We start from the raw sequence: 21,931 nt of genomic DNA on the forward strand, positions 1-21,931 counted from the left end.
TAGTATCAAGAACTATGTTTCATTGTTTTATATCTCTTTTACATCTATGGTACCTTGACGTTAAACTTGCCAGTAGCCTCCGGCTTCGACAAAATCCACAGAATACCATTGTTAACACACTGATCCCAGTGCTCAGAAGCCTTTAGCGCATTTCCGAATCGCCTATGACCGTGCGGCACGCCCTTGAAAAGAGTAATATCAGTAGGCACATTTGCCTCTGACAGCGTCTTGGCATACAGTAGCGCCTCGTCACGAAGGGGATCCAAACCAGCAATACCAAAGACGCTTGGCGGCATGCCCTTGACCTCATCTTCCGTTGCATTTCCAACGTTAAGCTTCGTACACTTCAAATCAGGTTTTCCTGTTTGCAAGAGGCCTGCGAAGAAATTGGCGACATTTGCGCTGAGAAGAGGTGCGTTGGCATTCTCGACATACGATGGCACCTTGAGCTTCTTGCCGGGGCCTTCGTCGTATGTGTAGGGCGATGAGAGACAAGGGATGATGAGAACTTGGCCGATCAATTTCGGGAGGTCTTTGGTGACATCGCTTTTTCCGAGATGCTGCTCTATCGCGAGAGAAGACGATAGTGTTCCGCCTGCTGAGACACCACCGACAATGACCCTCGATGGGTCGCCTCCAACCTCATCAATGTTCTTGTGGAGCCAGGCGAAAGCGTCTTGGGAGTCGAGCCAGGCTGTGGGAAACACATAGTCGGGTGCGTGTCGGTAGTTGACGTTTAGCACCACGCAGCCAGTTTTGATGGCAGTTTGCGCGCAGGTTGGATCCTCGCTCTTGATAGAACCGAAGATGAAGCCTCCACCGTGAAAGTACAGGTATACAGGAAGTTTCTCGGATGCATCCTTGTCCACAGGCCGGTAGGACCGAGCCTCGATTGTTGAGCCGTCCCGGGTGGGTATCGAGTAGTCTTTGGTCGTTACATGCGGCGCGAAATGCTGCATTGCTTCGGCAGCTTTCCCTTCTCTTTCAGCATTGACAAACTTCTGGAGTGTAGCGGGGTCCGCTGAGGTGTCGAAGTTTAGTTGAGGTAGTGTCTTCTCCAGGGCAAGCCATTCCTCAGATGGGCCGCCATACTGTGAAAAGTCCAAAGCCATGATGTTGTTTGGAAAAGATGCTTTGATACTGTCAGAAAGTGTAAGATTTCAACTGTCCGATCTGAGATGCGATCTGAGATGCGATCGATTCAATCGGACAGGAGGTCTCGCTTATGTATTGATGCATATCTCGCCCGTCTCACCGCCACGTCCGAGTCCGCATCCGCCGCCTGCGTACTATTTGTTAGCGTCACCCCTACAATGGACCGAGGTTCATCTATCGGCACTTGATTCGACAAGAACAATCCATGATTAGGCATCCCACGGTAGTTACGTACTGTACCAGAATGTTCGAGTTCACCTGATTGCACGTTGCTTGCAGACATGTAAGCCAAAGAGCTTGCCGAGGTCTACGTACCCATTCAGATTTTTTCGATTACGATCACCAGTGACGTTCATCTATAGCCTGATTGGGGAAAACGACGTGGTTGGGAGAACTGGCCCCAAAAGGGCAGTCCGGTATTGTGAGGAGAGCTAGCAACGGTCCAAGACGTTCGTGTTATATCTGCTGTGCCCACTGACGAGGATGATGGTGTATTTTACTTATACTCAGTCTGAAGACGGACTGATACGTAAGAAAATGAACCCGCACCTGAGAACTGTCGAATTAGCAACCCGGTCACGTCCCGCAAGTGTTGAACGCGTGCAACGTGGTGGGGCGGGGTAGCTGTAGATGTTAGGTGGGGCAATACGCGGTAGCTGTCCGACGCGACATGACCCCATCTAGTAATTGATGGACATCACGTGCGCCAGTATCGGTCACGTTCCTTGGCTGAGGGCATAGCATCTGATAGTTGTCAGTATGTGAGTAACACATGGTCGCCAACTGCAAAAATTTTGCCACATCATTTTTTGGCAGCCCTATGCATCGGTTGGTTGACATTCTACATCTTCAAATTAACATCACGGAAAGGCCGCAATATTGCAAGGACATGTCACAGAAAAAACAGTGGTCATTATACAGCATTCAGAATGGCAATAGATAGAACTAGAAAGGTAAAAGCCTTGGTAAACATCTCGACATCAGCACCGCACCCTAGCCCACCATGGAGTTCCACATGAAGGCAGGGAAACTAGATTAAGTCTCCCGTTAATATACATTGTTCATATGCCCAAATACCAATGCTAGGATAAAGGGGAATGATTACTATTACGAACAAGGTCATGATTAACATGAGACCAATCGCTGGGTGGCGAGAAACACTGCATCTTGAATAAAACTGCCATGCCGAATATGGCAAGAACTACGATAGTCCTTCCCACCGAAAACGAGACCAATACAAACTGGCTTTGGCTTTGGCTAGCTCCCGCCTTCTTAACGTATTGACTATGCTTGTACGCTGTAGACGCTGGATGGGAAGTAAAGTCCTGGCATTGTCATGCTTACTAGGACGACCCTATACTACCAGGGCATGATATCCGAAACCGTGACATCTAAGTTCGAATTTGTTGCTTTTTTTGACATAAATATAGTAGTAATCTGATTTTCCCCGTCACGTCCAAAGTCGTCGCGCACCAACATGACTAGTATTCCATCTGCAAGTAACGTATCACGATGACCGAGGAGATAAACGCGGCGTGAATCAAAGTATATGCTCTCATTCGCATGACTACGTGTTGTGGTAGGCGGCACTATACACGTATCTGATGAGCAGTGTCAGCTCCAGAACGGATGACGTGTGGAAACGACGAGTCATGCACATGCAAGGTCCCGTTCTAGCGTTTCCGTGCCAACCCGCTAGCTGCACCCCGGATCTCCACTTCTAGCCACCCCCATCCATAGCCCCATCATCCATCTTCTCTCCGATCCATCAACATACATCTTCGGTGTGCAGCTGGCTGGCATCACAAATTCAGTTTCTACGCGTAAATAGCCTTCCAACCGATCAAGCATCACCGGCAGTTCATCATGTCGGAGAAGACGCTCCTCGCGTCAGCCGCACCTGCAACGGCGCCACAGGCGCCAGCAGTACACTCAACCAGGCGTCAAGCATTGCGCAAGATATTTGCTGTTGCTGCTACAGCTTCGCTTATCCTTTATGGACTCCCTCGCGGTATGCATATTCACCCTTGTAATCCATATGTGACCCCTGACACGTGCTAGCCGGTTATGAGCCCACGGGTGACTACCAAGAGGACAGCGAGCTGTGCCTGACTCCAGCCTGCGTACACGCGGCGTCTGAGGTCCTGCACAGTCTCTCGCCCCGGTACAAGGAGCTTGATCCATGCGACGACTTTGAGGAGCTGGTCTGTGGCGGATGGAGAGACCGCCACGACCTCCGTGCTGACCAAGGCGATGTCTTCACGGGTACCATTATGAGTGAAAACTCACAGATGCTCCTGCGTCACATTCTTGAAGCACCCTACCCAAAGGATTCGGCGGTAAGCTTGTAAAGCACCGTAGGAATTAATAGAACTGACGAATGCATAGCATTCCTACTTCTCACCTATGAAGCTGATGTCTGTCTCCAAATCCGCAGATGAGGAGAACTTTGACAAGATGAAGGCCGCCTATGATGCTTGTCTTAACGAAGACCAAATCAAGAGTGCCGGTGTACAGCCTCTTGTACGCGTCTTGGACGAAATCAAGAAGGCCTTCCCTGTTGGCGCGTCCGAGTCCCCTTCAATCAAAGAAGCTATCCTCCATTTGGCCAAGTACGGCATATCTGGCCTTGTAGCCGCTGGCACTGGCCCTGATGACACTGATCCTGACACTGTGGTCGTGTCTGTAGCTGCGCCTGGCAGTATTGGGCTTCCTTCTAAGGAGCGGTATGAAGATGAGAAGCTTGTTGAGAAATACCGTGATGTTGTTGTCCAGGTTCTCAGTGCTCTCTACCCAGACTATGACAAGGCCACGTTTGCAAGCATCATTGATCTCGAGAAGAAGCTCGCGGCTGCATCTCCCAGTGAGGAGGACAGAGAGGACGTTACCGTAAGTTCATTCCTCGTGAGCTTCATACACTATATATCACGCACGCCTGGTGATGCCAGGTGCTCAGCACGATGTATAAGATGAAAACACGATGCTTGCTGTTACCTTTGGCAAAGCTAATATGATCTAGAAAGCTTACAACCCGATGAGCATCGATGAGGCCGCAGCGATTGCTCCTGAGATTGAACTGAAAGCGGTGCTCGAAGCTCAAGCCCCTAAAGATACCAAGATTGAGCGTGTTATCGTGGCAACCCCCAAGTACTTGAAAGACCTATCAGCCATCCTGGCTGCGACACCAAAAGATGTTCTTCAGGGCTATTTCATGTGGAAGGCTGTTCAGTCCTTTTCCGCTTATGTTGATGCGGACGCCGTCAAGCCTTACCGCCGCTTTGTCAACATACTGTCTGGCAGGGTATGTATACAATCCTTTGACCTCTATTGTGGATTCTGACTTTGGCAGGACCCCGACTCTGCTCCCGAGCGATGGCGTACGTGCGTTAGACACGTCGACAACGGCCTAGGTTGGATCCTTAGTCGATTCTTCGTAGAAAAGGCATTCTCTGCCAAGGCTAAGACTTTCGGTGACACCATCGTCACTGATATCAAGACTGAATTCACCAAGAAACTCAACGCAGCCCAATGGATGGATGATGATACTACGAAGAAGGCAGTCGAGAAGGTTCACAATATCGTTCAGAAGATTGGTTACCCAACCAAGAGCCCAGACATCATGGACCCGCCTACGCTCGAAAAATACTACGAGCCGGTCAATGTCTCTTCAGACACCTTCTTTGAGAACGAGGTTGCCGTCCGTCTTTTCTCTGTCAAGGAAGAGTGGTCTGCTCTTGGCAAGCCTGTTAACCGTGACGAATGGGGCATGACTGTCCCAACCGGTAAGTGACTGTACCCTGAATGTGTTCAACAACCCCTTCTGACTAAGCTCAGTGAACGCCTACTACAACCCCCCTGGTAATGAAATCGTCTTCCCAGCGGGTATCATGCAGTTCCCCGTCTTCGATGTCGAAATCCCAGAATACATGTCCTATGGTGCATTTGGTTCTGTCGCTGGTCATGAGCTCAGCCACGCCTTTGACAGCACAGGCCGTCACTACGATCAAAATGGCAACCTCACGGATTGGTGGTCCAAGGGCACGATCGATGCTTTCACGAAAAAGACTGAGTGCTTTGTTGAACAGTACTCCAACTTCACGGTCCCAGGACCCGACGACAAGCCTCTCCACGTCAACGGTCGTCTTACACTGGGAGAGAACATTGCCGATGCAGGTGGTCTGTCAGCAGCCTTCCAAGCATGGAAGCGCCGCTCAGCCGAAACCCCCAACAAGAACCTTCCTGGCTTGGATCACTTCACCCAGGAACAAATGTTCTTTGTCAGCTATAGTAACTGGTGGTGTGGTAAGACGCGCAAGGACACCGCAATCAACTGGATTTACACCGACCCACATGCTCCAAAGTGGGCTAGGATTTTGGGTACTATGGCCAACTCGAGAGAGTTCAGGGAGAGCTTCCAGTGCAAGGTCAAGGAGCCTACCTGCCAGTTGTGGTAAGTTTATGAGGACTACACGCTTAAGAATGATGAGTAGTACCTTCAATGGTCGCTGGAGTCATGGTGCAGGGTTCCCGTTATCGCTTCTACTACATGTATAAGGTCTTTAGTGCTCGTCTTATTGTAATTGCTGGAAATCAACAAATTTTATTAGTGTATGTACTATCAAATGCACCCACCCATCGCGCGCGTGACATGAGCCTGTACTTTGCAGTGCATACCTCACAACATTATGACGTGTCCAACAACCACTTAGCAGAGGCCATCCAGTTCCCACATGATCTGATAATTCAGGTCAATGAAGCCCACTTGCATAGACTTAGTAAACCCTGCTTTGCAACCCCTGATGCCCCTTCCAGGAGTAGCGTTCTTGATTTGATAGTCATCAGTGACTTTACTTACGTGGCTAGGCTAGTTAGCCTTTCATATGATTTGGAGCTGGCATTGCCCGATAAGTGTTCGGAATATGCATGAGATCTCTGTGTGCGTCGCTGCATTCTACCTAGAACGAACGACTCATTCATAATATGTCTGCAAACCATTGATGCGACAAAGCTTTACGAGCTGTGATCTGCCTCTTTGAATCAATATTCGTCATATTCCCGACCAGATCCTTGAATTCCGGTTCAATGTCTTTCCACAGTGCGAACGGCTCCCGAGGAAACTCTTTGATGAAGCCCTTTGCGATGACAGTAAATAGTTGGGCCCAAGGGACTGTCTCCCAAATACTGGAGCAGGACCGCCCAGACTCTCTAGATTAGAAAATGTAAGGCAATTGTCGTTTGAGAACGATAGCTAGCCTTGTCCTCTCCCTTCCTTGAGTTCTTCGTCAGCAATCGTTTCATGAGAGGACGTGGGACGTTTTTCTGAGCGAAAGAAAGTAGATGGTCCTTAAAGTACTTGTAGGCGAACATGGAGGGATCTGGAATCGCGTCGTCTGCGACGCGGATATAAGGTGGCCTTCTAAGGTCACTGAACATGTTTTAGAAGTATTTGAAGTTATTTTTTGTTACGCTCTTCAAGTTGTATTGCTGGCTCCCATCTTTATATATGTGTCAGTGGATTATAACGAAATTAAGCCTAAGTGGACTCACGACGCAAGATACACTCGTCCAAGCAGCACTAGTTTCTCTTGTAGAAGTTTTTCAATGAAATACTGACAACCTGGTTGACCTACGGCTCTCGCGATAGCAGCCGTTAGGTGCGCAGAGGATGTGCAAGACCGTAATACCTTCTATGTAGAGACTAGCCGCCCCACACTTTAATTGCGATAGTTGGGCAGAGATAAGAGACTTAAGTAGATAGTAGCAGGATCTCTACTGTTTTATTAGTACGTCTCTTTGACTATTATCTAACTAGAGCAAGTAAGACCTAACTCTTGTGCCTCCGCTAAGTCATTAGTGCAAGTGTCTGTAGTAGCCAGTAGCCTTATTCCCTAGCATACCCTCATTGTATTAGATTTCTTCTATTTAGTAGTTGATTTTAAGAGGCAGAGACGATGTATATATATTTAAATCTTAAAAATATTCAGTATAAATAAGAGCAATTTCCCCTCTTTTAATAGGATATCTTAAAGTTCTAAGTAGATAGATTTTACTTAAAAGTTTAAGATTCTTCGGTAATAATCTTTCTTCTTGTAGTATAGTATGTTAGTGATATACTTATATTGCGTAGGTTTACTTTATCTTCTCTATTACCTAACCTCTCTACACCAGTACATCATACTCGTATACTCTACCTAACTTAGTAGACTTAATAGGGCTCAGCGGCACACAGAGTAGACTAGTCTGCGATGGAACCTCATCGAAATTTTCACAGTCAGTTATGGTACTCGAACATCCTAGCAAAGGATTTTAGTCAAGAAGGAAAAGAGACCCTAGATACTGGTACTAAATCGGCCTATGCTATTACACCTGCGGGTCTAGACGCTCTGGCTGTTCTTAGAATTAAGATAAATAAGCACCTGCTTTTAAATTTACCAGACTGGAAATCGTTGAATTTCTCAGCACATACCAAGCCAACGCGTTACGCCAGGCTGCGCCTAAGCATTGGCAACTACAATAACAAGGATGCTAGAAATCCAACAGCCCTAGTGTACGCATACCTTAAACCTCCTTCTAGCTCCGTCATGGGACCTACACTCGCCGTCGAAATTATTACAACTCATGTCATGGACGGTTCTAGTACCAAAACCGTGGTTAGCGAGCAAGCTATTCATAGTACTAAAACCAAACCTCCTACCTATCTTTAAGGACGCTGTTGATTCACTACAGCCTAATGCGACAATTGAGTACTTTTCTCTACTCGCTACAAAACACTAGCCTGCCGGGTTTAAACAATACTTTATTCCTATCAACCAAACGTTTTAATCTTCTAAAAAGGGTTTACGAAAAACGGCGCCGCCGGGCACTTCAGCACTATATCTATCAATGTACTATTCGCTAGGAACGAACTAGGAGAGTTCTAGGTTGTCGTGAGAAGTTTCTACAACAACGCAGAGATTTTAGGAATTCGGGTTCGGCTTAGCGCCCTCGTTGATGCAAACGGTGGGTAAGAGCACGAGGCCGAATGAAGTATGCAGTGAAAGCTGATAAGAATGAGTTTAAGCTAGAATGGTCTTAACTAGTAGTTAGCGTGGAGGCTATCAAATCCTTAAATGCTAGTAGGAATAATATGTAGGTGGTGGGAGTTTTGAGTACAAAAAATAGAATCTTTCCTCGATCTATTATGAAAATACCTAAAGAACTTAACCATGTGTACTGCATAAGAGCAAAGTAAAATCAAGAACGAGATTAAAAGTCTAGTCTTACCTACCTGTAGGACTAGTGCTGCCATCACTAGTGTAGTTTCACTCCAGTACGTGAGTGAATACTTGTCTCTAGCGTTTGCACGATAACAAACTAGACCGAATCTAGATCTAGTCTTTCACTTGGGCAGTGAAAGTCATCTTACTAATATTTTACGCGTTAGAATAAACAAACTACGCGCTTTATTTACCACACTCATTTGGCGCTTCTTCTTTACTCCACTCCCTCAGTCTTGTTAGAAAGACAGCACACTCCACCGCTAGTAAGCAGAGCTATCCCCCTCTTACCTTATACTACAACTAAGTATACTCAGTGGCTTCCGTGGCTACAGCAACGTATGTTGCTTCTAAGAACTTAGCTGAAATCTGCGAACAACTCGGGGAGCCCGTTGCAACCTTGCTGGGATATTTGCCTCTCGATAAGGTCATCACCAAGACGCAAAATCATGAAAAAGATGCCATATCATTCATGCTACTGTTCGGTGACGTTCGTAAGCAGTCGGTGGACGAAACCCAGGAAGTCTGGGTCTTGCTTTATCCACCTACTAAGGAGGGCGAGCCAGCTACCCTCGAATTCAGCTCGTACGATAGAACTACTGGAGACTCAGAACTTCATAGCAACCACAACATTAGTACAAGGGTAGACAATGCAGCTGCATTCAAAATGCCTAAAAGGCCATCGCGCGGCAAGCATAGTGCACTAGTACGGTACTACTTCTTAAAGAAACTTGCAGCTACTGAAGACGAAACAAACGGCATTTCCGAGCTCAAGTTTCCCCTGCCAGTCAACAAAGGCATTCTCGATGGCTTAAAGCTGGCATGTAGCGAGTTTGAGGACGAAGCAAAAGCTACGCTGGCTAGGTCCGTTAGGCAGCTATCAGTCACTCTCCCAGAAAGCCAAGAAAGCGATGCAACCCTCGACTTCGAAGACTCCAAAGAACCCATCAACGAACAGCTCCGGCGTGCATGGGCCCCATTCCGAACTTCATATCGTGCACCAACAGCAACTATGGCTACTACTACTACTACTGCTGCTGCTGCTGCTGTTCGCACTCCAGTAACTTCTCCACCCCCCAACTTACTAGAACCTACCATACTAACACAAACAGACCCCACCAGCCTCCCAAGACCTCATTGCCCAAGCCCTCGTCTCCCTTCACGAAAAAGAAGCAAACATCAAGGCACACATTGCAAACCTTGACGACCACCTCATTGCTCTAGCAGAACAGCGCATAGACCTTGAGCAGCGCTGCAAGAGCGTCGAAGCTGAACGCCTGGTCGCTGAAAAGGAAATCGCTCATATCAAGGCGCAGCGTGAAGATCTGTTCGAGGGCTTGAGTCCTGCGGCGGTGTTTGAGCTAGGCAGGAAAAGCGAGCAGACGAATCCTACCAAGCGGCGTAAGATTGATTGAGCGCTTGCAGTTGCGAGCTAGTATACTACGCTTGTGATGTTTGCGGGGAAGACGTGCGGTTAGGGCTAGGCGTTGTTGGATTGGGGCTCTACACGGCAATAGTGAGATGTAAGCCATAGGGTGTGGCTTTGGTGGAGAGTAATCAAAGGCAGAAGAAATACATGTAGAGATGCTGGTTGGGATTGTGTAACTACGGGCAATAGTACTTACAAAATCTCCCTTGTAGTAGGCGGGATAGTAAGGAGTTTAGCATGAATGTAGAATCACTTTAATAAAAAATACAATTGCCTAACGCTAGTAACAATGACCGTAGATACATGAATATGCGAATGCAGTGAGATGGGCAAGAGCAACTTTAGCAACAACAAACTGATTTCTAGTACCCCACTCCCACACTTACTACTTCACTTTCACCCCACAGCCCCATCTACCCCACAACTTCTCCTCCCCCCTCCCCTAAAGTGACACGAGCTAAATGAACATATAGTAGGCTATGTGTATCGTAGCACACGATTTGTGCGGGTTCACATGCACATGTCACGTCTTAGGTAATGTTCAGCTCATGTTGCACTGATCTCCTTTGTGTGATAAAGGGTCATTTTCACTCGATATGACTCGTCGTATCCGCTCGTCTGCTCTGCTCTGTATTAACACAAAGGATTTCACTAATATTAGAAATCGCCCCTAGACAAATTCACCGCGTTAGCGCTTCACTGCACACAAAAGGTCACCCATAATCATGCAAGACAACGATTCATAAACAAGACCGATACTTCAGCTATGGATGGGGAAGTGATAAAAGCCTGGGAATCAAAAAAAAAGAGTAAAAACAAATAGATAACAAATCCCTTCTTTCTTTACGCGTCCATCTGCCACATTTAGTAATAAGAAAGGGGCATAAGCACTTGTTTGTCGACAACACCGTAATGGGAAAAAACACCCGAAAAATAATTCAAGTAATGTCATCAGAAAGCAAAACCATCAAGCAATAATCGGGGAGAGACCCCAGAGTGAGGATATTGAAGGCCGCGGTGGTGATTGGGGTGGTGATGACGGTGAAGGTGGCAACGATAGTTGGGGTGGCGGCGGCGGCGGCGGCCAGAGTGCAATCTCAGGACCTGTCTAAGGTCCGGGGTACCTGTCGAACCTCCAGATTCGTGCGCGCATGTCACCGCTACCAGTAGCAAAGACGCCTCCTGTAGGGCTGGGGGCGACGGAGATGACTAAATAGCCAGTCAGTAAACAATCTACGTGGGTAGGACATAGTAATAAACATACCAGAGTTCTTGTGTCCCTGCAACATAAGCTGTGCGACACCAGTGTGGGGGTCCCAAAATTGGACACCGCGGTCCTTGGAACCACTGAGCACCCAATCACCGTGCGGGGTAAGCGCGACACTGAGAACAAAGTCCTTGTGTCCTTCAAATGTGCGGATGCACTTGCCACTGGGGTGGTTCCCATTGGGAACGAAGCGGTTCTGAGTCGATAGCTCCCACATCTTGATAGTCTTATCCAGACTGCCACTAACCAAACGGTTACCAGAAGGAGCGAAAGCAACACTATAGACACTATCCTTGTGGCCGTGCTCGCCCTCGAGACGGACGACAAGCTGGCCAGTCTGGATATCCCACACACGGACACTCTTGTCAAGGGAACCGGCTGCGACGTAAAGGTTGTCGGGCGAAATGGCCACAGTAGTGACGCCATCCTCAATGGAGAAGTTTGAAACTTGCATGTTGGACTCAAGATCCCAAAGACGGACGCTCCTATCGCCACTTCCGGATGCAATGATCTTTCCGTTCCTGGCAAAGTCGAGCGAGTAAATATCCTGCTCGTGGCCGGTGAATTGATGCTTGATGGTGCGGCTAGCAATGTCCCAGACCCTGATGACCTTGTCTTCAGCACCAGTGGCAAGGTATTGTCCGTTGGGGCTGAAGCAGACGCTTCGGATGTAGAGGTCTCCATCTTCGGGCAGACTACCGTCCTGGAGATGGGCGACTGGGCTACCAGTCTCGACATCAAAAATCTGCGCGGACCGGTTGCAACCAGTGGCGACCCACCTACCGTCCAAGCTAAAGCGAACACAGCAAACCACACTCTGGTGGGGTAGATTGTGAATGAGGTCAACATCAAGAACCCGCCTGGAGCGAGGGTTGAAGACGGCGAACCAATCGCTACCCTCCTTCTTGAGGTTTTCAGGCAATTGCTCAATGTCAAGGTCAGCCAGGACGTTACTCTGGCTGAGAGGAATGTGGTTGGGTGGCATCAAGGGATTGGCCTGGTGGTGAGGAGGAGGAGTTGGTCGTGGGACCTGGGGCGATCCGGGATAGGGGGCGGGGTTGTTCTGCTGAGGAGTTGCTGGGTTGGGTGGTCCACGGGCAGGGCCTGGACGCTTAGCACCAGGCGAGGCAGTAGGCTGTGGGGGTCCGTAGCCTAGGCGTGTTAGTGATCATGTTCAACTAGTGCAAGAAAGGTCTGTGAAGCTCACCGTTGACGGATGGGCCGGGCTGGTAGCCACCAAAATGCTGTGGCGGGCCTGGGGCAGGGTTCAGTCCTGGTGGTCCTTGAGGACCGCCGAGCTGTGGTGGCATGCCATGTCCCTGCTGTGGTTCTTGTGGAGGAGGAGCCAGTCCTGGGCCACCCTGGGCAGCACTACCCGCCATAATACCGCCAAAGAGGTTGCTAGGTCCATGGCCAATCTGTGGCGGCTGCGGCTGCGAGGGGCCGTGGTGCTGCGAGTTCTGGCTGGGTCCACCGCGAGCCTCGACTTCACGCTCTAGCTGGGCAATGCGCTCTTCATATCTGCGCGGGCGTCAGCATGTGCGGTGGCGGCATGCAAGGCCGGGAAGAGGTGAGCTACTCACTTTGCCTTCATCTGGTTGTGTGACTGCTCGAGCGAGTAGACTTTGCTGCGGATCAATTCGATTTCCTGAATGTGACGAGTGACTGTAAAGGGGTGGTGGTTAGCATGTGCGCAGACGCTGTCGAGCTCAAGACTAGGGAAAACGTGGTCGAGTATGTTTGCATGGTGACGAGCGCGACAGCAAGACATTGTGCATGTGTGATGCGCTGTGATGCGGTGGTAACTACTCACTCTGCCCTTCATACTCAACGCTGCGCTGAGATTCCGTCTCAAACTCGGCCTTGATGTTGTCGAGAAGCTCGTTGAGGCGCTGGGCTGGGGTAGCCTGGGGGCCCCCCATGACGCGGGCAGGATAGTGGTTCATGGCCACAATGGGGAGGGGAGCGGGGGCACAAGAAGCGAAGATGGACAGTCAGGCAGCTGCGCGTTGCGGGCTGGGGAGACGCGAAGAGGCGGGTGCGGAATGCGACGGTCGCGTAGGCGGCGGTGGGTCGCAAGGCTGTCGGCGCAGGGCCAGCAGGTAGCACGGGTCAAGAGACTGGGCGGAGGAACGGGCGTGGTGGTGGGCGCGCCAGGGGTGGGATGGATAGATGGCGGTGGTGGTGGTGGTGGTTGGGGGGTTGGGGTTGGGGCTGGGGCCAGTGTGCAGGCGGAGATAGCTTGGTGTTGTGAGGGTAAGTAAGATGGCTGAGGTTTGAGCGGAAGGTGGGTGGGTCGCAGCAGCCTAGTGCGATGCTTGGCTGCACGGAGGAAGAATCGTTTCGAGCACGGCGGGCGGAAGGGACCAAGGCAGGGCCATTCGCTCCACGGCCGCCCGTCCTGCGGGCCCTGAGCACATGCTGACTGCTGCGCACATACATGGACGGGCGCGGATGCTACTGCTCTACACACGTCCATACAGACTACATACATAGTAGTGCGCAGTGCTATGCCGCCGACATGCATGCTGTCTCTGCGCCCAATCCAGGCCGTCCACCCGCTCCACACGCTGCCCGGAACCCATGCCCGCGCTAGTTCTGCCCGTCCCGCCGCGCTAGCCCGCTTTGGGCGTCGCTGCATTGTGCACGTGACCGTCCCATGGCCGTCGGGACAACACCATTTTTTGGCCAGTGCCATTCGACGCCCGATGCCATGTCGACATGTCGACATGTCGAGTCTCCTCCCTTTTGCGCAAATGCACGCCGCCCGCTGCTGCGCGTGGCACAGCTCATCACAATGTGTCGCCATACACCCGCAACCAGGCTAGGCACAGCGGCACCATGCAGTATCCGATGCTGCGTTGCGTGCCGTGCAATGCCATCTTCGCCCTCGGCCTCCAAACACAAGAGTCCCTGTACTCACCCTCACGATGGCTACACGACGCCCTAGATGGCTCGACGTCAAGTCTGTTGACCGCCACGCCCCCGCAACTTGCGCGTCCATCTTGTCTGGCCAGGCCGGGGTCCTTCACACGTACCAACCCAAGCAGACATGTGTACGTATGGACATACATAGAGAACTGTACATAAATACACAATCCCGTCCCAAGTAGGAAAGCGAGACAGGGCCGTGTTCGCTTGCTGGAGCAGTAAAGCGGTAATGCTGTAATCACTCCCGAGCCGGCTAGCGGCCTCGCCTATGCCTTCCCCCGATGCAGAGGCTCACCCTACCTTACCACCACTTCGTCCCGCGTCCGCCCATCGTCGTGTCACCCTACTCCAACCCATCTTGCCCTTCCCGTTGCTTCTCGCCACGCCTACAGTACCCGGTGACTGCGTCTTGCTCCATTCACTGCTTCTGATAGGCAACACGCCTTCGTCAATAGGCCCGCGTTCCGTTCGCCCTGCGCTGTACCCTATCAGCTGCCCTCAAACGCCGCTGCTCCACGTCACATTGTTGCCGCGCCCAGCAATGTGTACACTGGTAATTCCACTGTCTGTGCAAGTCACCGTATATGGTCTGTGAATGGGTCCAGTCGAGTCGTCTATATAAACTGCCTCTGCCGCGAGGTCAACATGCATACAAGACATTACTCTGTTCTATCCAAGTCTGCCATCAATTGCTGTGATACACATCAACTATCCCCTTGAAATCCATACCCAATTGCCCCATAGCCCAATTGCTACAAACCACGCACAAGTCCTACTCGGTTTGCTTGCCATGTCACTTCACGCATCGGCTGACAACACCGCTGAACGGCGGCCAACGTACCACCGTCGGCCCACCTTCGAACGACGTCAGCGAAGCGTCACCGCTTTCATGTCGTCGGACTCTCTGCACAAGTTAAAAGAGGAGCAAGGCACGCTTGACACTGCCGTTGAAGTTAGTACCCTTTTTCCCTCTTGCCCAAACACACTACTCATATGTTGCACGATCAGGCTGTGTATGCTGGTCTCGCCGTCAGCCAATCAGAAGACGGCGAGATCGACTATTGTATTGCTTTGCATGACGGAAGATACACCATCAGCAGCGAAACCAAGCCTTTGGCCACGGCGCGAAGCGCACGCAACTCGTCCGACGACTCGTCAAAGTCCACATCAAATGTGTCCACGCCTGAATCGGAACAAGATGCCCCCGAGGCCCTGATCAGCGCAATCACCACCTTCTTGAGTGAATACCGAGAGGACCGTGTCTTGAAGCCCATGGGCGCTGGCCTGACTGCCGAGCTCCACCGTCTGAGCCCTCATCTAGCCGTGCGTCTGTGGCAGGAGCTTGACATCCTACCCTTTGTTTTCCCGATTGAGCCACATGACAAAACCGAGCACACGTCGATGCCTGTGGACCAACAGGCAGAGTACATGGCTAGGAAGGCCTCCAAGCGCTTCAATGTCAGGGGCGATCTTCCAGTTCAGATGGGCCATCGTCGACAGGTCTTGGTTGATCTTGACGGGTGCGTGAAAATCACTGAACTCGACAGCTACAAAGATACCGTCAGGGCCGACACGACAGGAGCTGCAGCGATGCACTATGCCAACTCACTCAAGAAAAACAACATCAAAATTGCTTTTTTCAACAGCACAGCACAGGGTGGAGGGGTAGCATTGATGAGACACGCGCTAATCCGATATCTGCGCCTTGTCGGAGTTGATTGCAAATGGCAAGCTTCATCAATTCCAACTACAGCTATTTCATATTAACAAGTCCACAGGTACGTCCCTTTTGGAAAGAATGATATTTTCCGAATCACCAAAGACAACCACAACATCCTCCAAGGCGTAGCAAGGGACGGCGAGCGCCTGACTGAAGAAAAGATGGCCAAGCTTGACGAATGGGTCCTTGAAGAGGCAGCAAAGTGTCATTGGACCGAGTTTGGCGGTCCACTCTCTGCTCGTGACAAGGGCGGTGCCGATGTGATTATCGTCGACGACCCCCAGATGCCTAGCCTCGTGAAGATTGCCAAAGAAAAGGATCCTGCCCGTCCCGTCATCTTCCGTAGCCACATCCAGGTGCGGGCCGATCTTGCTGACCAAGAGGGAACAGCCACGTCCGAGGTGTGGAACTGGATTTGGAACCATATCAAAGATTGTGACATCTTCGTCAGCCACCCTGTTCGCGCCTTTGTTCCCAAGAATGTCCCTCCAGAGAAGGTGGGATTCATGCCTGCCACGACCGACTGGCTAGACGGACTCAACAAGCACATGCACCACTGGGACGAGCAGTTCTACATGCATAATCTTAGAGTTCGGTGCTTTGAAGTGGGTATGCGTCCGATGGCCCTCCCGGATCGTAAGTACATCACTCAGATTGCTCGTTTCGATCCGTCAAAGGGAATTCCAGATGTTCTTGCATCATATGCTCGCTTGCGCAAGGTGTATATGAAGGACGCCCCTCTTGAACAGATTCCACAGCTCATCATTGCTGGCCATGGGGCTATCGATGATCCTGATGCTACAATAATCTTTAAGCAGGCGGCAGATGCATTGGCAGGCGACTACAAAGACATCAGACAGGACATCATCATGATGCGTATCGGCCCTTCGGATCAGATGCTCAACACACTCATGTCTTGTGCCCATGTTGCTCTACAGCTCTCCACTCGCGAGGGTTTCGAGGTCAAGGTCAGCGAAGCACTTCACAAAGGTACTCCCATCATTGCAACTCGTGCTGGCGGCATCCCGCTTCAAGTTCAGCACGGCAAGTCTGGTTTCCTTGTGAAGCCTGGCGACCATGATGCAGTCGCAAGGCATCTCTACGACCTATTCACTGATTCTGAACTGCACACAACCATGTCCGAGTATGCCAGCCACCATGTCAGCGATGAGGTCAGCACGGTAGGCAATGCATTGGCTTGGCTGTATCTGGCAGACGAGCTTGCCAAGGGTGAGCATATCAAACCCAACGGCCAGTGGATCAACGATATGGCTAGGCAGAAGGCTGGCATTCCGTACAAGAATGATGAGGATAGGTTGGTAAGAGATGTGGACCTGACAATTAATTGAGAGCAGGGGGGCTGAAGGGCGGGGTAAGGTGGATATGACCGGTGTCTGGTACTATGGTTTCCTTCTTTCACATGTGTCCTGTCTGAGTAGGATGTAAACCTAATGGGTATGTGCGGGGGGTGGGGCCATGAATGCAGTAAGCCTTATCGGTCCTCGTGCAAGGGCAGAATCAAAACGTGGAATTTCTACTACTTTGGTCCAGACAGTTGACATGACATATGTACCAGTGTTTGGCCTGAAGAGAACCATGGTACAAGCATGGATGTGGACATGCAGTGCAATGGCGCTGGTCTTCTGGCGCCATTCCTTGCAGCTGCCCTGCAGCATGGCTACTACGTACTAGGTGGATAGTAGTTGGACGACCATCGCCGTGACGGGCTTCCAATGACGGCCAGCACGCGGCTAGTCCTCACGCCCATTTCGTAACACGCTCGACCTCACCGCCTTTCCCCAGGCGTTCACGATGGAGTCGTGTGTGCATGGCCCAGCAGCAGAGAGGACCGACTATAGGTCGTCGCCTGACTTGCCGTGCAGGGGGCTCGCCGGTCCTGGCACTCGTCACTAGCAACAAGCCCGCCGAGGTCATGCGCATCGACTCCCTTGACCAAGCCCATGCCGTCCGAGCTTTGCTTTCCCCGGATTCTGCTTAAGATGCTTCCTCCGCCAGCTTGTCGGCCTGCCTGACATTGCTCTGCCTGCTCTTCACAAGCCATGAACATGACCAAGACCAAAGCGCGCTACGACTTCAAGACGCGCCCGGTCGCGCACCCTGATGCCATTGTCGCTGGCGACAAGTACCGCTTCACCATCCTCACCGATGGTCTGCTCCGCTTCGAGTGGGCAGACGACGGCCGCTTCGAAGACCGCGCCAGCACCTTTGCCATCAACCGCAGACTAGCCGTGCCCGACTTTTATGTCTGGGACAGGGGCCACGGAATCGAAATCGTCACAAAGCGCTTCCATGTCGTCTACGACAAGAACAAGTTCAGCGCCGAGGGCCTCAAGATACACCTCAAGGGCTCTGTGACGGGCACCTGGACATATGGCCAGCAGCTCTCCAACTTGGGTGGCACCACGCGCACACTGGATGGCGTCAATGGCCGCGCAAGGCTGGGTCCGGGCGTGCTGTCTAGGGAGGGCATGGCACTCTTGGATGACACCAAGTCGATGCTCTTCGAGGACAATGGCTGGATCGCAGGCCGCAGGAGTGGCGATAGGACCGACCAGTACATCTTCATGTACGGCCACGACTATCGTGAGGCTATGCGCGCATACTATGCTGTCTCTGGTAGTCAGCCCCTGCTACCACGGTACGCCCTGGGCAACTGGTGGAGTCGATACCATGCATACACGGCCAAGGAGTACCTCGATCTGCACGATCATTTTGACAAAGATGACGTGCCCATGAACGTGGCCGTCGTCGACATGGACTGGCATCTGGTGTGGGATATTCCAGGTGGTTACAATGGCTGGACCGGATACACGTGGAACAAGAAGCTCTTCCCTGACCCAGATGCCTTTATGAAGAACCTCCATGACCGTGGCATGAAACTGACGCTCAACTTGCATCCTGCAGACGGCATCAGGCCGTTTGAAGCGCAATACGAAAGAGTTGCAAAGTACCTTGGAATCGACCCGGCGTCGAGGCAGACGATTCAGTTCGATTGTACGGATAAGAAGTTTATGGATGCCTACTTTGATGTAGTGCACCACGAGCATGAAGAGCGAGGTGTTGACTTTTGGTGGGTGGATTGGCAGCAGGGTAATACGTCCAAGATTCCTGGCGTCGACCCGCTGTGGGTGCTCAACCACTTTCATTTCCTCGACAGCGGCCGCGGCTCCCAGCGTCCCTTGATTCTTTCTCGTTTCGGCGGTCCAGGTGCTCAGCGCTACCAGGTCGGTTTCTCAGGCGATGCAATCATTACTTGGGAAAGCTTGCACTTCCAGCCCGAGTTTACGGCTACTGCATCCAACATTGGATACGGATGGTGGAGCAATGATATCGGCGGACACACACATGGCTACAAGAACGATGAGCTGTACACGCGCTGGGTACAGCTTGGTTGCTGGTCGCCCATTCTGCGCCTGCACTGCGACAACAACCCTTTTAACACTCGCGAGCCCTGGCGTTACAACGCCGAAGCCTGTGGCATTGTCGAGGATACACTGCGATTCCGCCACCGCCTCATCCCATATCTGTACACAATGAACGCCCGAAGCGCCAGCGATGATGAGCCCCTTGTACAACCCATGTACTGGGACTACCCCGAAAACGAAGAAGCCTACAACGTGCCCAACCAGTTCCGCTTCGGCACTGAACTCATTGTGGCACCCATCACCCAGCCCCGCGACAAGATCACACATCTGGGCGCCGCGAAAATCTGGCTTCCAGAAGGCCGTTTTGTAGACATCTTCACAGGCGTCATCTACAACCGCGCCGGCGAACTAACCATCCAACGCCCCCTAAATCTCGTCCCCGTCCTCGCAAAAGAAGGTTCCATCATCCCCCTCGACGCCGCCGCCCGCCCCAAAACCGGGTCGCCCAACCCAGAGGCTCTCGAGATCCTCGTCGTCGTCGGCGCAGATGGCTCCTTCACCCTCGCCGAAGACGATGGAAAAGGCCACCTCGTCGACGACGGCGGCTTCTCCATGATCTCCGCCTCGGACCTCGACTCCTCCGCCGACGACGACGACACCGTCCGCTTTGCCCACACCCCAATAACCTACAAGCACGCCACCGGCGTCCTCACCATCGGCCCTACATCCCCCCCTTCCAACACCGCAATCCCCAAGTCGCGCTCTTGGAAAATCAGACTCCTAGCCCACCACCTAACCACCGACGCAACAATCCGCTGCATCACCACCGCCCCTTCAACCCGCAAATCCGCAAAACAACTCGCCCACTCAATCTCCCACGTCCCCAACGGCTCCCTCATCACCCTCACCGACGCAGTGCCCACTTCGCACACCATCCACATTGAACTCTCCCCCGCCCCTACCTTGGATGTCCTCGACCCTAACCCCCTGATCTGGGATATCATTGACAAGTCCTGGATCGAGCTCGATCGCAAGTGGGATATTTGGAACTGTGTGAATAATTCAGAGCCTGTGCTGAACAAGGTGCGGGCGCTGCAGGGGAGGGGGCTGCCCAGGGAGTTGCTGGATGCGGTGCTCGAGTTGTTGCTTGCGGATGAGAGGTATGCTGGTCAAGGGAATGGCATGGAGGATGTGGATTAAGCTGTGTAGCATGAAGTAATGAAATGTAAATGAACCTTTTTTTTTCATCTTTTTACTTTGGAATAGATGTATTCTGTGTTTCTTGATCCATGTTTTTTTCTTTAAAGAAAATTCTTTGATAGCACACTCATGTGACAAAAGTAGTTGTACATAGTTTCTACATTGCTTCACGGTCTCAACTCCACCCCTTCATCCCCCTTCATCCCCTCCTTAAACCCTTGCCTCCCCAAAATCTCCTTGACCTTCTCCAACACCGCACCTTCCCGCCTCCTACTCACATCGCCCTCGCTCACCTTCTCGCCCGCCACCAAGGCGCCTTCCAGACCCTCATACTCCCAAATATTCGCCTTCATGCCCACGCCGTGATACTGATGTTTCTGCAAGAACGCCAGCCACGCCTTGACTACATCCGGATGCCCGTCCTGAATCTGAATCAACCGGCGCATAGTCACTCGCTCGAAATTCTCCTGGCTCTTCTTGAAGATGAAATTGGATCGCGGGACGACCCAGCGCTCGGTTATGCGGGGCAGGGGGATGGGACCGCGTGCGCAGAGGCCCATGTAGTACGCTGCACGGACGGCAAAGTCGGAGAAGAGGAGCAGGTTGCGGATGTTGTAGGTGCGGAGTTGGAGGTCGCAGGTGGGCACGCCATATTCTGGTGTGCGACGAAGGGGCCGGAGGTGGACGGCGCGGACGTTAAGGGGGGTCCGGAGGGCGTCGAGAGCTTCTTGGGTTTTGGGGTCGAGAGGGGGAGTGTCGGTGGGGAGGGTGATGTCTTTTTCTCTGTTGGAACCGGAGTGTTAGTCTCTTATTTTTTTGGGTCCATGTATGATGGGAATAAAGGAGGAGACATGGCGAGAACGTACTTTGCGAGTTTGATGGGTTCGACGCCGGCGCGCTTGTACACTTTCAAGAGGCCGAGGTGGTCAGGTGTGTTTTGTAGTTCTTTCCATTGCCGCTGGGCTTCCTCGCGCGTCTTGGGTTCCCGTTGTTGCTGGCGCTTGTTGACTTTTTGCTGGCTGGCATATAGACTGTAGTCTTCGTTAGAATCATCATCTTCCTGAAAATTCTCTTATAACAAGTAGACATACGTCTTGAATTCCTCAACATCGATACCCATATCCTCCAACCGAGCATCAAGCGGCATGTCGCCGCTCTCCAGGTCCATCTTCAGCTTCTCAATGAGTCTGACATCTCGGTCTTCTCTAGAGTCCCGCTCATTGTCCTCGTCTGCTCTCGAGCTCTTGTTCCGCGAAAAGGTCTGGGTCCATGGCCGTGGGGCGTGTGAAATCTATTTTCCATTGCAAGTCAACGGGCCAATTCGTCGCAAACAGTGTTTGACAATACAATCAATTCATACCTTCACCCTCTTCGCCGGCCCCAGAAAAGAGCGCATACATCGTGGCGCGGCCATGGTCGCTGTCGTCGCAACTTAACCCACGTCCAGCCGTCCAACTTCTTCCTCCGACAATGGCGCTAGTTGCGATTCCGCTTATAGTCTTGGCAGTCGTCGGAATTGCCCGCCGCCTTCCTTGTGCACCCTAGTCATTCCCTCTGATAATGTCACATGTACTTTTCCTAGACTAT

The 21,931-nt window shown here is 51.6% G+C and overlaps 7 protein-coding genes across 7 annotated transcripts; 4 read left to right on the forward strand and 3 right to left on the reverse strand.

Annotated features, from left to right (window-relative positions):
• Window positions 1-3: 3 nt before the first annotated feature.
• Window positions 4-1,194, reverse strand: PSV08DRAFT_287678 (Alpha/Beta hydrolase protein). Its single transcript, XM_014226724.2, has one exon. The coding sequence runs from the start codon at window positions 1,110-1,112 to the stop codon at window positions 45-47; it is 1,068 nt and encodes a 355-aa protein (XP_014082199.1). The 5' UTR covers window positions 1,113-1,194; the 3' UTR covers window positions 4-44.
• Window positions 1,195-2,887: 1,693 nt separating this feature from the next.
• PSV08DRAFT_361187 (uncharacterized protein) lies at window positions 2,888-5,796 on the forward strand. Its single transcript, XM_014226723.1, has 6 exons — window positions 2,888-3,166; window positions 3,217-3,494; window positions 3,544-4,044; window positions 4,175-4,456; window positions 4,505-4,937; window positions 4,990-5,796. The coding sequence occupies exons 1-6, from the start codon at window positions 3,022-3,024 to the stop codon at window positions 5,607-5,609; spliced, it is 2,259 nt and encodes a 752-aa protein (XP_014082198.1). The 5' UTR covers window positions 2,888-3,021; the 3' UTR covers window positions 5,610-5,796.
• A 2,539-nt stretch (window positions 5,797-8,335) lies between these two features.
• On the forward strand, window positions 8,336-9,826 carry PSV08DRAFT_176655 (uncharacterized protein; the record flags this gene model as incomplete). The annotated part of the gene is made up of 5 exons (XM_066091879.1): window positions 8,336-8,382; window positions 8,429-8,464; window positions 8,646-8,677; window positions 8,729-9,471; window positions 9,524-9,826. The coding sequence occupies 5 exons, from the start codon at window positions 8,336-8,338 to the stop codon at window positions 9,824-9,826; spliced, it is 1,161 nt and encodes a 386-aa protein (XP_065949325.1).
• Window positions 9,827-10,568: 742 nt separating this feature from the next.
• On the reverse strand, window positions 10,569-13,053 carry PSV08DRAFT_400914 (WD40-repeat-containing domain protein; the record flags this gene model as incomplete). The annotated part of the gene is made up of 5 exons (XM_066093608.1): window positions 10,569-11,049; window positions 11,105-12,259; window positions 12,315-12,628; window positions 12,691-12,772; window positions 12,921-13,053. 5 exons carry the CDS (start codon window positions 13,051-13,053, stop codon window positions 10,949-10,951), a joined length of 1,785 nt encoding a protein of 594 aa, XP_065949326.1. The 3' UTR covers window positions 10,569-10,948.
• A 1,940-nt stretch (window positions 13,054-14,993) lies between these two features.
• PSV08DRAFT_36811 (glycosyltransferase) lies at window positions 14,994-17,288 on the forward strand. Its single transcript, XM_066093136.1, has 2 exons — window positions 14,994-15,765; window positions 15,817-17,288. Exons 1-2 carry the CDS (start codon window positions 15,032-15,034, stop codon window positions 17,105-17,107), a joined length of 2,025 nt encoding a protein of 674 aa, XP_065949327.1. The 5' UTR covers window positions 14,994-15,031; the 3' UTR covers window positions 17,108-17,288.
• A 433-nt stretch (window positions 17,289-17,721) lies between these two features.
• On the forward strand, window positions 17,722-20,425 carry PSV08DRAFT_200010 (glycoside hydrolase). The gene has a single exon (XM_014226716.2). It carries the CDS (start codon window positions 17,819-17,821, stop codon window positions 20,342-20,344), a length of 2,526 nt encoding a protein of 841 aa, XP_014082191.2. The 5' UTR covers window positions 17,722-17,818; the 3' UTR covers window positions 20,345-20,425.
• On the reverse strand, window positions 20,399-21,770 carry PSV08DRAFT_287750 (mitochondrial 37S ribosomal protein uS10m). The gene is made up of 4 exons (XM_014226715.2): window positions 21,705-21,770; window positions 21,436-21,635; window positions 21,211-21,375; window positions 20,399-21,127 (listed from the first exon to the last, which is right to left on the reverse strand). The coding sequence occupies exons 1-4, from the start codon at window positions 21,756-21,758 to the stop codon at window positions 20,512-20,514; spliced, it is 1,035 nt and encodes a 344-aa protein (XP_014082190.1). The 5' UTR covers window positions 21,759-21,770; the 3' UTR covers window positions 20,399-20,511.
• Window positions 21,771-21,931: the final 161 nt, after the last annotated feature.

The sequence above is a fragment of the Bipolaris maydis genome, assembly GCF_028858645.1.
Source record: "Bipolaris maydis strain C4 unplaced genomic scaffold PSV08scaffold_5, whole genome shotgun sequence".
Classification (NCBI taxonomy): Eukaryota; Fungi; Ascomycota; class Dothideomycetes; order Pleosporales; family Pleosporaceae; genus Bipolaris; species Bipolaris maydis.